The sequence below is a fragment of the Vidua chalybeata genome, chromosome 19, assembly GCF_026979565.1.
Source record: "Vidua chalybeata isolate OUT-0048 chromosome 19, bVidCha1 merged haplotype, whole genome shotgun sequence".
Taxonomy (NCBI): Eukaryota; Metazoa; Chordata; class Aves; order Passeriformes; family Viduidae; genus Vidua; species Vidua chalybeata.
Window position 1 is genome coordinate 6,177,142 of NC_071548.1, and position 17,527 is coordinate 6,194,668.

A 17,527-nucleotide genomic window follows, 5' to 3' on the forward strand; every position below is an offset into this window, starting at 1 on the left:
TGGAGCTACTTCCAACACAACTAGAGGAAAAAAGGGATACCACAAAATTTTCCTCCTTACACAAATATTAGTACTAAATGAAATGAGACAGCGCAAAGCTTGCTCTCTGAAATGCTTATTTAATTCACCTTCTCTTACCAAACCCCTTACCTTGTGCTCAGGGCCCCACACAATTTGTTGTCACACCAACATACTTAAAATTCTGTAAAATACTCACGTTTTTACAGATTGCGGGTATTTTTAATAGGGTTAAGAGTGTTTTAAACAAAACAATCACTATTCAGAAAAATACTTTTAATAATTTTTATTTTGTGTAAAAAAGGCAAATTTAGTGAATTATTTTCATCTTGTACACAAAGTTATGATTTTAATGCTTTTCACATCCATGCTGAAAATCTGCAGTTTTGTAAAAATGAAAGTAACATTAATTTTTCCAAAAGCATTTTTTCACTGAGTTATGTACATTGCATGAGAAAGCTTTAAATACTCTCTCACTGACCACACAAATTACCAAGAAAATAAAAGATTAAATTTGTACAGATATTGATCTATATATCAAATACATACAGAAATTATGTAAAAACCCATTTGTTTATTCTTGATTCCTGCCCCAACATTTTCCCAGGGGCCAAAGCTGATGCCTTTTTTGTATAAATGGTTGTGGCTTTTCATTTTAAATATGAAAAAAAATCAAAAGGAAGAAAAATTCAGCTGAAATCACAGTTTTAAAAAATCCCTACCCAATAAAGGATTGTTACCAAATGTATTAGCACCATCATACAAAGATTGAGGGAGGGTATTCACATCACAGAAAACAACAATAAAAACCCCAAAACAAACACTGAAACCCGTGTTAGTATCCATAGAACAAGGAATCAATAACTGCTGTAGCTTTCCTCAGATGCAGCAAGGAACAGGTTAGAGAGTTCTACTGAAAATAATGTAATAATCAAAGATCAGCAGAAAGATCTGGAACAAGAAAAGAGGGGCAGCAACCAAGTCAGGGACAGGGCTTGGGCTGCCTCATGGTCAGAAAAACCTGCTGTGCCAAATGCCAGAATTAGTCTGACCCCATTGAAGGTTTTAGGTGTCCAACATTTGCTGCTCTCTCAGGCAGGTACCACAGCTTGAAAGCCAAGAGAAACATCCCAGAGCCACGGGAATGCTTTGTAAAGCCAGGGAGCTGCCACAGGGACACCCCCTCAGGTTCTCTGGGGATCACATCCCTGGTAGCACCTTACTCAGGTTTTCCCTGAGCTGCTCCTCAGCAAATGACTTCTAGCAGCTCTTGCCATGGTTTGCTTAGCACAGATGTCACTGTACTTCACAATTACACAATTGAGGCATATTATGAACTCAGAGACACAAAAGGCATTTCACCAACTGCTGAAGTCACATGGGTACCCGAGAACATGCATCACCTCACAGACTTTAGTGTTTGATGAATAACAGAATATTATAAAGACTGACAGACTTTAGAACAGATTCTTATATTTCTCCCAACACAGGAAGTATTTTAAGACTAATTTTCCCTCCTGACATTTGAAGACTCCAACTCTGAAATCAGGGATGAGCCTGGGCAATACTCAGGGCAATACTCAGTTTAGTTGACTGGGCAATGCACCTCACTCATTAACTAGCCCGACCATCTACATTATGACACACTAATTAATGCAACATCTTTTCTACTGAAGTCAGAAGCTGTTGATGAGAGAAGAAAGCAAGACTGTGAGAACCTTGTTCCAGCTGATGGGACAACCTGCAAGTTGTTGCATTAAAAAAAAAAAGAAAAAAAAAATCAACAGTGCTATACTTACCAAATGAAATAAATGCTTGCAGAGCTGGATTTTACAGCAGATTAAATTGAGAACATAGGAAAACAATCAAGGCTCAAAGTGTCACTAAAATGGTGTCTAATCCTAGTTCTCCAATATAGACTGTTCAAAATAAACATCATGGATGGGTCAGAATCTGAGATAAGCTATTGAAGACTACCAGGTCCAACAAAATCTTTTTTATGACTATTTTAGGGAGCTAAAATATCTTTACCATCTGAAGCTATAGATTCTTGTAATCAGATTAACAGATTCTGTCAGTAGAAAAAGCTGTTGTTAAAAACAGGCCATTATTTAAGAAATTTTACCAGTAAGGGAGAAAAGAATTCCAGACATTCCTAACTAAACAGCACATTTTTTACTTCCAGTAGTAAATACAAAACTTTACATAATCAACCCCTCTTGCATAGAATGAGGTAAACCTGTGTATATCACCGATACTATGTACCTAAAGCTGGAGTAATATTTTAGAAAATAATCAAATTGCTGGTTTTCAACTTTCTATGCACTTTTTTTTTTTAAGCTCAAACAACAATATACAAAAAATGGTCTCCTGGGGCTCTGTGGGTTGATATCCTTAAAGCACTTCTTAGGCTGTAGGATACAGATCTTAGTAATTTTTGATCAATTTTTTTTTAAGCCCTAAATTATGGTCAAGAGTCAGATGATCATTATACTGCTCTGAAGGGGACCTGTGAAGACCCAGAAGCACTTACAGAACTTAGAATTCCTGAGAGTTTAGTTAATGAACCTTACTGGTAAAAGCAAAAGCTCTTGATGCACATTCTTCCAGTCACAGCTCTGCAGGGCTGATCAACTACCTCACTCATCAACTCCATTTAAAAAATGTACAGAAGTTAAAAATATGGAAAGATAAAATCCAAATTATTAAGAGCTCCTGCAAAAATACTTTGTGTTTAAACGGTCATCATTTTCACCCTTTTATGTGACTTTTGCCTTGTAAAAATCTGAAAGTTGACCAGTTGGGGCCAATGGGGTGCTTGATATGAGACAAGAATTCCAGGCAATAGGCAAATCCAATTTATGAATTATAGACTAAAACCATGTGATCTTGATACTGTTCTCAACTCCTATGTTACAGTATTGCAGCAAGACATGAATATTGCAAGCTATGGAGGACTGAACTAATTTTTAATCCACAATGTAGGGCTCCTTTTGGATCACCTGAAACCATGTGGCACATCAGTTCTGAACTATCAGAGATAAATATTTAAGATGGTAAAGAAACATTTAGGGCTTTCTGAATGGAAAAAAAAAAAATCACAAGAATACTCACAAGTTCATTCCCACTACCAAGTGGCTTAGTGACTGTCCATCTAAGCTGCTTCTTCAGTCAAAATTCAGAGCTACAACTAATCTTCCAATAAGAATTTTCCAAAGCTCCAGTTTGGCATAGGGCTCTGTAAACATTTGCTGAAGCATTCCAAGAGTACAGACATTAATTTACAGACAAGAGCTCTATAGATCCAATCCAATGCCCACTGCAGTTGGCAGAGACAAGGCTACTGATATTAATGGGCACTGAATGAGACCCTAAAGAATGTTAAAAAACAAAAACCTTATATAAAAAAGGGTATTTTAAACTAAATAAAAACACCTTGAAAAGTTAAAATCTTTCTCAGGCAATGGTTCTGTTGCACCTGGGGCTACTCACTGAGTAGAGCTTTTACAGGACTGTCTTCCGTATATAATTTATGCCTTTAAATCAGGGCTTTAAAGCCTTATTTTCACAATTAAAAAAACAGAGGCGTGACCAGTGCAGTTCACAAGAGTCTAACAGTCTCCCAACTTGTACCAAAAAGGTTCATTTGTTATGACAGTTCATTTGTATTTGTAACTACATCTTCCTCCAACTGCTTCCCACAATCATGCTGAATAAACTTTAATCTTACAAAAAAATTAGAATTTCAGTTCTTGTTAACAATGCACAATAAATCTGAACTTGAAAATATTACAAAATTTTTTCAAAAGCTTCAAATACAACACAAAAGTGTCCTTTGTTTTCAATAAATTGAAAAATCTTTTTCACTAAAATAGTTTCCCCACCCTTCCAAAAAATTCTGAACCGAGTCTAATTCATATACACTTAGCAAAGCACTGCAGGCACAGTCATCTGAACTGCACCATCCAAGTGGGAATAGAATCAGTCAGTCTTGGAGAAAGGTTCTTTTCCTATCGCCAATGTTGCGCCCCTCAATCCTGGGAGCTGCCTCAGGGTTCCTGTTTGATATAGTAGCTGGCAGAGCCGTTGCTTTCCTGGTCAGACGTTCCCTGCAGGAAGCTGTACTCCTCTCCATCCAGCAACTCCTCCTTCAGCTGTAACGAAGTCACTACAAATCAAAAATTCACATTAAACATCTATATAATTTAAATTGACTTAATATAATTGATATTGGGAGCATCCCAGATTCCCCATTTTCTTATATGCTGCATTTTAGCGATGCTTTAACGCTCAGGATAGCACAGAGAACAGACACTTTGTGAGTGCAGGTGGAATCGTAAGTTATGCTCTAATATAAACAGATTTCAAATTACTTACAATAATATATTATCTAACAGATTTTCTCAAGAACGGAGTATTTTAAACCACTTTAACTTTTAAACCACTTTGCTTCCTATTTAGTCTTTACACAAGTGAAAATGAGATTGGAAATGGCCAACAGTTAATCTACAATTCAAATTACTTAGCCCAGTTATTGCAAACAGTCTATGTGAGACAACAAAACATATTGACAAAGATTTCGCAATCTATTAATAAAATTTTAAGATCCCAGAAGTTTCATTAAAGCAAAACATTTTTTGTAGTTTTAATCTTCTCTTCTTTTGTCAAAATTAAATAGAAATGAGATTAAGAGAAAGATATTATCAATAGCAATGTCACAATTACTTTTCCAGTTTCACTAACAAACAGAGATGATTATCAAAATATGAGTACAATGAAAAGAACACTGAAAACAAAACATGTAAACGTTCATTAAAGGTGCAGTACCCACATTAAAGGGTTGATTATACAAAAATAAGTTATTCTCTATGACCAAATGAATGAGAAAATTATAAAAGTTTATAATTATTCAATATAAAGTTTATATACCTTGTCAATGTGTTTTGAAATGCAGAAATCTGCAGTGAAAGGAAAATACCTCAATCCAGAACCTGCTACTACTGATAGCCCTGCAGTAATTTATAAGCTATTTGATTATTCTTTTAAAAATATTCTATGTTGAAACAAACTCTTGAGCTAAATAAAAATAAAATTTATAAATTAAGATAGTAGATGATGTCAAAAGTTGCTGCAGCATAATGCAAGCTCTCTTCATCTTCCTTTAATAGACTCCTCCTTCCACTTACAGAGCCCACAATCCCTTCCTTATTTTTTTCTCCCAAATACTTTTTCCTGCATCATGCCCAACTCTGACCAAGATTCCTGATCCCTGGGGGGCAACAAAGTGCTGTCTAAATGATAAGACACACAACTGGCTACTTGGTCAGAGTAGCTGCAATGCCTTAAGCAAAGGCTACACAGAGGTCAGGGATACAAACCAACCCACCATGCACATTGTTTCCCTTCTCTCCTCTGAGCAGGAAACTCCTGCAGGTAGACAAGTAACAGCAGTTGCCATAACTTGGATTATCTCTGGCTCACTTGAACCAAAGTGCTAACATTTAGATATTTAAGATATCTTACTTTATTTGTTCCTATTATACAGCTACAATTCTCCATTAGAAAAGCTTAGTTACAGCTACACACCAAATTGCTTGAAAGAAGAAAAGGGAAAACTCATGGAAGTTATCCAACTGAAGGAAAAGGAATGCATATTGGGCCAGGTACTTCCTTTTTACATCATCTCAGTGATCTGCCAGGACATAAAGACAGACTGTGTCTGATACCATAACATTCAAACTTCCCAAAAACAATACAAATAGAGCAATATGCTCCAGAATTGGGTGAATCTCTGGGAACAGTCTCCTCCTCTGCAAGGCTGGCTGTAGGTTCTTTTTAAAAATGAAGCAGTCCAACAGGTGAATTTCAGTGCTCAAGAGATCATTTCAGATGACTGAAAGATGCAAAGTACTTATACACCCTAAAGCAGCACCAGGAATTTGCTAGAGAGCAAAACCACTTCATACAAACCAAGGTGAAGAGGTAAACCTTTCTCCTGTGCTCACGACAATACAAAAGGGGAAAGAATTGGGTTTGAACCCTTACTGAGATCTCCCATGGACAAGAAGTTTCAGAACAGACACTGTTTTTTTACTAATCTTCCACTGACTCCATTCAAAGCCATGCAAACATCCCCTGCACTGTGTCTGCATATGGCCTACAGCTACTCCAATATCAGGCAATGAATGATGTTGAGGAATACACATGTAATTAATGAGTTCTGGCCAATCTCAAACAAGTTCTAAACTGATTAGATGGTATCAAGGTGATGCCTCCTTCCAAGAGACTGAAAAGGTATGGTCTTGCTGGTTTCAATATAAACACAAACATATTTGGGCAATGACAAGGCTAGCCACACCACAAACAAAATTAATTCTGTCCGGCCTTACCAAAATACAGTGTTGAAAAGTTCCCCTCAATTAATCATAATCATCCCCTCAATTGATCACTGAGTAGCAGAAACCAAGGAACACAGGTGTTTCATAGGAACTGTGAGATCTAATGACACAATTTCAGACTGTGTATGTCTTTGCACTATAGAAATGCAATGCAGGTGTAGATTTGGCACAAAGAACAATTGTGCAGAAAGAGATGCTCCAGAAAACTCTCCTGTAAGCAAGGCTTTTCTTTGGCATCAAAGGCTCTGTTAAACATGGCATGTACACACCAGTAGGAACATGAAGTGAAACTAAAGGGAAGAGGGTCCTGAGAGAGGACCTTGAGAGGTGTGCAGAAGAGAGTAAAATTTTCCTCAGGGCCTAAAGGTGGCATGTAGGTTCCTTTTTTCCCCAGTCTGTTAATGGATAACACATGGACAAGAGAAACTGTTCTGGATGTATTCCAGAGTCAGTAGAGAGTGCTGACAGGGCAGCCTGTGCAGACTAAGGAAAGCTTAAGGGAGTAATCAAGCAAATCTGAAGCTAAATCTGTCAACCTGGCAACTGTCCTGCAGGGAGAGCATCATCCAGCCTGACAGTTCCTATTGCCACAATGTGTTTGTTAGCAATAATTTGCTTCATTATGTTGCCAGAGATATCAGGAAAAGGGAAGAGAAAAACTACCAGATCCTTGAAGTGAACTTGTATAAATGAAGATTGATTACATTATGTAAAGTATACTTAAAGAAGTTCAAAATTTTAATCTACTTCAATATTAGCAATTATTTTTTAAGAGTTTTTCTCTGCTCACTCATACAGATGCACAATTATACTGTTTCAAATATATTTTCTTAGTAATCCACAAAATTTCAAATAACACATTCCAAAGATATTTTCCCACATAACTGCCTTTTTCTGATATAAAGACAAAAATGTTTATTTACAGCATATAGTTATTTTCTCTGCAAAGGATAATACACAATAATGACCTACTTACATCCAATATTCCCAGATCTACATCACCATTCAGTTTTACAGGGTGCATTTTTTGTATTTTAACAATCTGCAGAGCCTCTCCAGGATTCTCAGTAACCCACAACATTCTTCCTCTGAAATTCTAAACCAGCTGCAGCCCTCTGCTATGATTAATTCAATGACATGGTGAATCAGTGAGAATGAAAAGCTCTCTAGCAGAAAAAATTAAACCAACTAAAATTCAAAGGAAAAAAACGGGAAAAAAGAAAGACTGGATGAGTCAGCACATGACACCCTGGACCATAAATTCCCACACTCTGCATTGACACACTGCTGTGACCAGTTACCTGTTTGGAGGCTAGGATTGAACTTCTGGCTGTTCCTGGAAGGCTGGAAGGCCTCAGTGGCTGTCTGTGCTAGAAGGGCTCAGTATGGAGGAGGAATCAACTCATCATTCCCAGAGAAGCTCCTCCGCACCTCACCTGCCATGGGTGGGCTGGACAAACTGACAGGTTTCTTCCCAACTGGTATATTCCTCTCTAAACATCAAATCAAACTAAAATAAATGCTCGAGTTAAAGTGCATCAGGCAACTCTGACTGTTCACTGAGAAATGGCTCTGATTGATAGTCACCCAGTCTCAAAACCTAGGGCCTATACAACGAATGGCACCATTTAGTTATTATTGGGAATATTGTTCTCAACAGCCACATTGTAGCCCCTGAATTCTATAGGCTATGAGTAGGACTTCAAGGGCATTGCTTAATGCCATGACCCACTTATTTCATGCTCTATCAATGCTTTAACAAGTACTGTAAATTACTTCTGCTGCAGCTACACTGCACAGTCACATACGCTCCTCTGCCTGGACACCCAAGATATCTTGGCTCAGTTTCAGGCTGCAGTTGTTTCAGTGTGTGTGGCTAAGAGTCAGAAGGATGCTTCTGGGGAAATAATCCTCTCCAGACAAAGTTTATCACCTCTAAAAATACATGCTCTTAATTCCCTTAGAATAGTATTTCCCATTTTTACAGTGGCTTACAAACACAAATAACTATTTTAATGCGTAGCAAAAAAACTTCTAAAATGCCTTCGAATTATTAAACATAAAAAAGTATTATTGAAACATCTCCCATACAAATTACCATATTTCGCCTTTATCACTAAGATGCTCCCATTCTGTGCTCAAGGCATGTTCTCTGCGGTATTGAGGGTACAAGATTTGTGACACAAATCAATGCTTTCAGCTACATCAAAACTGTGGCTGCTGATGCTTCAGTCCTATCAGCACTATCAGATGGACAAACAAAAGCCCAGCCCTGAAAAGGTAACTGATTATGCATCTGGTAAAGAAACCACCTTGCTTAAATATTCTTCTTATAAGACAACTTCAGGATGAGCCTTATAGAGAGATTAATGAGGCAGAATGGTGTCTACAGAATCAAAACCTTGAAAATATAGAGGTCAGATTATCATTTCAGTAACCTTATTCTGATATACACACCCAAGAGGAAGCAGAGAATACCAGCAAATACTGCATCCTTCATTATTAATTAATTGTCTGGGCATGCTGACATGTTACCCTTCAAGAAGTCATCTGCACAGCCTTCTGAGCAGCAGGCACACAGCACAAAACCATACTCACTGAAACAAACACTATCAGAAAGGGAATTGGGGGAGATTCTCAAGTATCCACTAAAACATTCCCAAAGTTTTTACAATGCAATCAGTTCTGCTTTGAACATGTGCACTTCCACTGCTCCCAGGAAGGAGGGGACACTGCAGTAGAAATCTGCATCATTACACACAGCAAATGACTCAATGACATCCATGACATCCTGGGCTGTGTTGTGAGCACATGAGAAAAATGTGTGGAAATAACCCTGCCCTGCTAAAACTAACCTAATTTAAGACAGAGGTTTTTGTTAATAATCTGTGGTGACTTTACATGGTATCATAAAAACATCATGGCTGCATTATATGGTTTTGTGACTGAAATCCTTTAAAAATAACTTTCTATTTTATTTACAAGTGCTGAACAAGAAAAAGTTTCAGAAGACATTTCTTGTGTTATTTCCTGTGACTCAGCACTTCCATTGCTATAACCTACTTAGGAAAAAACCCATATAGGAGGCAGCTGGCTCTAACTGTTCATGATGTCATTCTCTCATCTTCTGGTGATTAAGAGATTTCTTAGTATTGAACAAACAGTCCCGAACACAATCAGAAGTTTTCTTTGCTGCCACAGGCAACATTTACCTTAGGTTAGTAAGAAGTGAGGAACAAATTTCCCCAGACTAAATTTTCTAAAGCTATACTAAAGATTCCTATGGCACCAAGTAAGATAAATTAATTTTCCAGGTTTGGGTCATGCTTACTGTAAGACAGGTAGCAGAGGTATTACAAAAGGGATAAGGTAAGAAGTATGACAGTCTAGATGGTATGATGGTCTAGAACAGCTTGCTAAACAATATCTGCTCAGACAGTACAGAATTATCAAAATACAGGTCTTACACAAAGGTAATTAACCATTACCAGAGCTGTATTTCCCTAGCTTAAAGCAACAGCACTCACAGCTTTCCTTGGATATTCTCAAATCAGGAGTTTTCCAGTACCTGAATTCGATTTAAAAAATACTGCTGCAAAATTCTGAAAAGGATCTGGATTTTACTGTTTATTTCCTCCAACATCAGAAAGGAAAACCAGTGCAATGTTTGAGGCACTTAACAGGAGGTACTAAGAACTTCCAATACATCTGTTTTATCTGTGGCAATCACCAGCCAACTTCTTTTCATCCCCAAAGATCAACACAGCATAGGTTGTATTCTCAATGATTGGGGAAGAAGGTTCCAATTGGCCTTAATAGATCCATTCACAAACTCACCAGGAAGGCAAGGTTTTATTTCCTCACATTAGTTCAATACAACAACAAAACACTATGGAAACAGGATTAAATTAAGCAAGCTAATTTTATATTTCGACAACTTGATTCCAAGGGAATTAATTACTGTGGAAAGTATCTGAACACTGCAGATTCTTAAAAATGTCATTACCGTATTTTACTGTGACAAGAACGGCCACATACAGCAATGCTGTTTGTTTCTGAAAGTAGTAACACAAAAGCTTAATTTACATAGATGTCTAAACAAAAAAATCTGGCAAATAAGTAGCTTTTTTGTTTCAAAGAGAAGCCAGTTAGATGCTAATTTAAATTTTCTACACTGCATTCTTTCTGATCCCAGTAACTTGCCTCTTATTCCTTCATCTGTGTTACAGAGAGCAGAGGGAAAACTGTGTTGATACCTGAGTATTTTGTACAGGGCAGTACAACTACCAATACAGTATACAGCCAATATATTATTTAACTGAAATTATGTCAGAATACAAAAATATTTTAACCACTGTCATCTACAATTCATAGATTATTATTATTAGCAACATCTACCCTATGAGTTATAAAAAATGGTTATTCTCAATGAAGAAGTTCCTTTTGTGGCATACTGCACCTTTAAGCATAACACATGCTTAGACATAAACATTTCCAAATAGAACAGGTACTTAGGTAGAGACCACAAACTTTAAAACATCAGGTAAAGTACAAACACTATTTTGTCACCCACTTTTCTTATGTCCTTTGTACTGTTGTGATTTAGCTTTTTTCTTCTGTTTGGATGAACTTGACTGGCTATCTCTTGATGCTGCAAAAATTAAAAATTTAAAGTTTATGCTTATTTAAAAAAAAACCTTTAAAATGTGTCAAAGCTGGTACACAGTTACAGAATTTTTCCTTAGTGACTGAACAAAGACATAAATTTACTGTGGAAAACCAATTTCCATTAAACTGCTTAACAAGAACTTGCTCATTACCCTCTTATTAAAAAACAGTTCTTGAAATGCATTTCATCAGTTATTTTCACTTGATCTGACAGGACAAGTTGTGATGTAATAAATTAGATACAGCTTCTGCAGAGGCTGAGTTCCACCAAATTCAGGAGGTGAAACAGATACATTGGCAGTCTTAAAGCAATATAAATTTTCAGCGAGCTCCTCCAGAACTGACAAGAGGCTTTTTCCCGGCATCAAATCAGCATCTTCTGGCATTGAAAAATAGTAAAAAACACTCAGAAGTACTTTAGAAATCAAAATGGGAAAGATTAGAACTGTGAATTAGAACATCCAGGCATTAGCAAGAGTTTTTTTCTATTTTTGTTATGCCTGGAGACCTAAGTGGAAAAGATTAGGAAAATGAGCCCCTATTACATTAATTTTCATTATTGACAAAGCAGGACTCACACTGTGGAGCTGGAGGCTGGAGCTGGTATCCAGTGAGCTGACACCATCCCACAGGATACAGATCTGGAGACTCACAATCCACCCACTGATCATATTCATCTTCCCACCCATCGAAGTGTATCCTCAGAAGCCGGTGAATAATGCGTGTCACTGTGGCCACACACACCAGGCGAGGCTCCATCAGATCTACAGCCTCCAGTTTCATGCCAACATGAAACCCATGGTTTGGAACTTCCTGGGGAAGCAAAGGCGGCAAACATCAGTAAACAGACATGTTCATCAAAATAGTTTAAGCACAGTGCTGAAACAGGTATTTCAATCCACTTAATATAGAAAAAAGTCCAAGTATCATTGATGAAGTTTCCTGTACCTCTGCATCTGTTTAACATTTCAGAGATACCAACCTTTGTTTACTCAAAAGGTTCTTATCTCTGAAAATTTTAGCTTTTCAAAACTGTATTTAACAAATGGGTCCATCCCATGCACTATGCAAAAATGTAAAGAAAGTACTAATTCCAGTACAAACATGTATAATTTCATTACCTTATTGAAGAGCTTTACTGGTGCTGCTATTGAGTCAGTTTCCCTGAGGTAGTCAAACCATTTAAAAGGGAGTTTTGGATAACCTGTGAATTTTAAACAACATTTTCATACATTAACTGCAAACTTCATGTGTAAGAACAACAGCAAAAATAGCACATTTGGAGTGTGTTACAGCTAAAAAAAACAACACAAGTCAAACATCAGTAGCAGAAACTTCCACTCTCTGAGCTTTGATCTAAGGGACACAAAGCCACCTAGACATAGCCCATTTGCAACTAACAAGAAGAATGAAGCACTGGGTAACATAAAAGATATAATTTAAGTTAAGATTAATCACTTAAACTGGAAGTTTTTTGTCCACACAGATTCTTATCTCTACAAATGCCGTACACAAATGACCCAGAATAGATCACAGAATTGAGAACATCCAGTTTCTTCCCTGTGGGGAAATAGCTCCACTATTGAAACACTTAAATTGTCAGAAACAGAATGGTAAGAATAAACATGGATATTTTAAAAGTTGAATAAGGGAAAAAATAGCAGTAATCTATAATATGGAAAATTAGAGGATTTTTTTAAAGCTATTATAAAGGGAAGAAAATAATCTCTCAAAAAGATATGTAGCTGCTACTGAATATGCATAAAACAGGAATATCTTTTCCTTTGAGCAACTATAACAACTGCTTAAACTAATAATTCTCTAATTCTAGCTGAAGCAACAATAGCCTGGAAGATTTCTCTGCCGCAGTGTGCAGTGATGGACATCCTGAAAATCTGCAGTGCAGTGGGCATAGTGTGGGAGCTACAGGAGAGGTCTGGATCTCACCTCTGTGGGGCCAGAGGGCTGCCACTCTCAGTACCCACAGCCCAAAAATTCAGTCCCATCCCTCAGAATACCTAACCATCTTCATAATCTACTGATTTCAGCATGGGATTAAGAAATTTGGGAGGAATAAACTGTGCAAAGTCCAATGATTTCACAGCAACTGAAGTTATCCACAATACTAAATGCAACTTGAATAAGTGTGCTCACACTGGCTATGGAATATCTCCATGAACAGATGCAGCTAGAGAGTTAATTAATAATGGCAATAGTGTATCAGTTCTGCACATTAATGTTTTTCTTCTCAATGTAACATTCCTCTGCTACACCAATATATTTGTACTCAAGTTCATCACACACAGGAAATGTGCATATGGGCCTTGTCAGACCAGGCAGAATTAAGCTGTCCATTTTCCAGCCCATAATTTGGAAAGCAAAGTACCCTCCTCGTTAGAGCTAAGGAGCTTTGATCACTTTGGTCCTATTAAAATTGCTAATGTGCATTAAGCTCTGTATTTTACTGCTAGTAATTCCTCTTCCAAATAACTTTTAGATTATTGCATGTGTGATTTATAATCACCTCTCGCTGATGACACAGGACTTAGGAAAAACTGCAATAAAAGGGAAAATGTACATGGAGGTAAAGAATTAGGTTGCCATGATACAAGAAACACTATAAGTATCATAAATGTGCTAACAACAAAATCCACATTCTGAAAATAGTGTTTCAAGAGTGAAACCAAAAGGCAAGTTTTTCTCCTATTCTGTCTCATCACTTTCATATATCTATTTCTAAATTGATTGATATGTATTGATATACAAGCATTTTCTCCCATAAAAACTTTTATAGCAAGAGTCTCTGCACCTCAGATTTTTGAGGGATGCTGATGCCCATGAACTTCTAGACAAAGAGCTGACTGAAAAATAAACTAAATCTGTATGACTGCACTTTCCATACACTCTAAGGTGACAGAGTTGTCACTGTACCACAACAAAAATAGTATGAAATTATTTTCTTCATGTTGCATTACACTGTAGTTATTACCTAGAAAAGTAATTCATTAAATACAAGTAGAAGTCTGGAAGAATGAGAATGGAGGGAAAAAGCCATAGAAAATCATTGTCATCTGCTGTTATACAGCTATGATCCTCTTAAAATGTGCCAGACCAAGGCAAAAAATGGGAAAAGGGAGGCAAAGTCTTCCATAGGCACATGTGCTTATGAACAGACAGATTTTCCTCACAGAGGGATTTGTTTAGTGTACAGTCCTAAAGCTCAAGTTTGTGTATAGCATTCCAAAAATTGACTGGTGTAGCTGTGAATTTGCCTGAAATTCTTTACAGTGTTCATTAATTGTTTTGGTGGCCAGGACTTCCCAACCAGTGACACTTTCTGAAGAGCCCTCTTAGTGACTTCCACATTTTCCATTGACTTAGTGGAATCCTCAATTTCTGACAGCAAATGCAAATTATTTCAGCCAATAATCAATCTAACTTTTTCTAAATGAAGAGTTGGTGACCTCTGCTTCAGATTACTTCAAAGTAAAGCTGTTACATTTGTTTCAAACTTGAGAAAGTCCTAAGAAGTGACCTGAATTTTGTAGGCTGAGTTAAGAAACAAAGCATATGGCACATACAGTATCACTGAGTAGTATTCACAATAAAAGGTGTCAGAATGCTACCTGTACCTCTGGGTGGAGTTAGTTCAATCATGTTAATTTCACAGAAACCAACAGGGAAAATAGAAGGGGAAGTGGCATGGTAACAAAACCAATCAGACCCATCTGCTGCTTCTGAGCCATCAATCCCAATCATAAGATAGCCATCAGCTAACACCTTGGTAAAGAGAAACAAAATTTCACATTAAATACCTTCAGCTGGGTGAGAAAGCTAGAAAGAAAGCATGCCATGTTTCAAGAGTGAAAGCAACTCAATAATAATGGAAGCACACTTAGAGGGACATTCAATTATAACAAAAACCCTCCAAATCATACCTGTCTCTAGGACTGTGAATACAACTGTTACACGTACCTTTGATAACTGCAAAGTTATGAGATCAACATTTTCTTTTTCTGATCTCTATTTTATTTTTCTTGTGAACATCAGCTGTACTTCTAAAGCTTTATAACTCAGTCTATTCTTCAGCTTGCAAAGATACTCAGTATACCATTAGTCAAAATCATAACAATTCTCACTGGAAAGGTTAAACAATTCAGCTAAGCTGGTTTTTCCATTTTCTCTTTTAAAGCAGATTTCACATGGATTGGCTCCCTTTCAATCAAACTAAGAAAGAAGGACAGCCTTAAAATATCTTCATAGACTTCTGCAAGTCAGCAAGATGAGGTCTAATTTTGAACAGTTGCAAAACACTTGGTATAAGTAGCAGAATATTTTCCTGCAAATTCCTCTCACAAATACATTCTAATTAAAGGTAAGGCTGAATTTCCAGAGATTGAAGTCAAATTTACACAAGCACATTTTCATAGCAGTTGTATATGAACAATTGACAGACATAATCCGTTCACTGTGTGAATGAGCTCTCCTAATTTTGGTTTTGAGCTTCTTGTTTCAAGCCTGAGTAAAGGTTAGGGGAAAAGGATTCCTCTTTGCCTCCCCAAAATGCACATTTGCTTTCTTACCTTTCTGATAGTTGCCACACATATTGCTGAAAGGTTTAGGGGGTCTATAGCTTCCAATTTCATTCCTTCTTTAAACCACTCTCCAGCTGCATCAACCTCTTTTACCTAAAGAATCACAGAACAGCAGCAAAACCAAAGAATTTAATGAGCCTGGAACAAAACATACCCCTGCACTGCCAAAGCAACAGACTGAAATATCTGTTCTACCACCTCTGCTTATATCAAGGAGGTCAGATTGGATAACACAAGCAGAAGCACTTGTGCTGGGCCAGGATGTAAACAGAGTTTCAGGTCTGGTTTACACACAACAGGAACTAAAGGTCCTCAATGCAAAGAGTGTTTTAGCTACTCAACTCACCTTCATAAATAAGTGTGGGGGTGCATCAAAATGTCCATCCTGTTTCTTTGTAAGATCTACAAGGAATAATAGTAATACTATAATATTGTTCAGAAGTTTTGTTCACAGAGGACACAGTATGTTTTTCTGAATATGTTAATCAATACCACACAATCACTGGTGTGGGAGGCCCACAGTTTATTAGTAACACTACCATGAAAATCAGGACATAATCCATCCATTTTCCTTGCTGACTTCAACCTGAGCTGCCTCTATAAAATAAACCAATTATCCAGATTTACAAGACCATTTGATTATGTCACAAAATTGATGGAAGTATTACATTGAAGCTTTTGCAAAAAAACCAGCAGTTAAACTACTTTTCACTATCCTATGACAGAAAATTACATTTATATATATTTTTATATAATTACATATAATCACTTTAAAATATATATGTCTCTCTATATCTATCCGTTGATAAATTATTTCAGAGAAAGTTGAAGCATTAGGAAAATGGAAGGCCTTTCCCTGAAGGAAAGCCGTGTGGAATGCTTTACAGAAATTCTGTCTCTGACAAGGGATACCAGCTCAAAGGAACAGAGAAATAACAAAAAACCCAGACCTTTTTTTTGTTTGTTTAGAAGCCTTAGCTATTTCAAATTGCTTTTGTATTTTAGGTAGTAAAGGCCTTAATTGTGTCCCTTCTATCACATTGTCATTTCACTTTCCCAGCCTATTCCCTAACGTCCTCTAAATCATGTAAATACTACAATATAAAATATTAGACAGTCTTTAAAGTTGCCAGTAAATAGAAATTCTGTGTCTACTAGGATACTTGTCCATGTTGTATTGTACAAAGAAGGAGTTAGATGTGAAGAAACTAGGAGCTTGTGGAGTATGGCTGTAATTCCAGGTATCAGCATGAAAAGTGAAGTTTACCATGCTTGAATTGTGCAGTTAAAGGTTTTTCTGCCTACAGTTTGCTGGCTTCTGTTTATCATTGAATCTAAACACTAGAAATCAACTTAAAGCTTATTGTGGCTTTTCCACTGCTGTATAATATGCTATTTATAATTTTAACTGAAATTCCTGAGTGTCATAAAATTGGTAAAACTCCTGGGCCACATTACATAACATTTTCAAGTACCATTATTCAAGGTAGTTTGATTAATTGCATAAAGCAACAGAACTGCTTAAGCTAGACTCCTCCCAGCCAACACTACAAACATCTCTAACCCAAACCAATCTTACCAGATCTTTTGAACCTGTGTCCTATACTTCGAGACCAGCCAATATGATGAATGAGTGGGCTGTACATATGGCACCAGAAGTCATCAGTTTTGTCCTCACTCTCTTCATACACCAACCTCAGGCGGCCCCCAACAACACTATCCACCACCGCCACCCTTGTCCGGCAGAGGTGCGTCTTGTCCACTACTTCTACCCTCATGGAAGTTTTGAACGGGTACTGCATACTCTCAGACACCTTGCAAAAACACAAAACATATATTCTGTAAGAA

General features: G+C 37.1%; 1 protein-coding gene across 12 annotated transcripts in view; it reads right to left on the reverse strand.

The window, feature by feature from the left end:
* Nucleotides 1-289: 289 nt before the first annotated feature.
* MBTD1 (mbt domain containing 1) overlaps nt 290-17,527 on the reverse strand; it is a 35,722-nt gene continuing 18,484 nt past the window's right edge. For all 12 annotated transcript variants that reach the window (XM_053960683.1, XM_053960680.1, XM_053960691.1 and 9 more), the window contains 8 exons: nt 17,259-17,493; nt 16,026-16,081; nt 15,668-15,772; nt 14,717-14,864; nt 12,206-12,288; nt 11,663-11,897; nt 10,990-11,067; nt 290-4,186 (listed from right to left, as the gene is read on the reverse strand). In XM_053960683.1, coding sequence (XP_053816658.1) covers nt 4,068-4,186; nt 10,990-11,067; nt 11,663-11,897; nt 12,206-12,288; nt 14,717-14,864; nt 15,668-15,772; nt 16,026-16,081; nt 17,259-17,493 — 1,059 coding nt within the window. In that variant the 3' untranslated portion in view covers nt 290-4,067. The remainder of the gene's footprint in view (nt 4,187-10,989; nt 11,068-11,662; nt 11,898-12,205; nt 12,289-14,716; nt 14,865-15,667; nt 15,773-16,025; nt 16,082-17,258; nt 17,494-17,527) is intronic.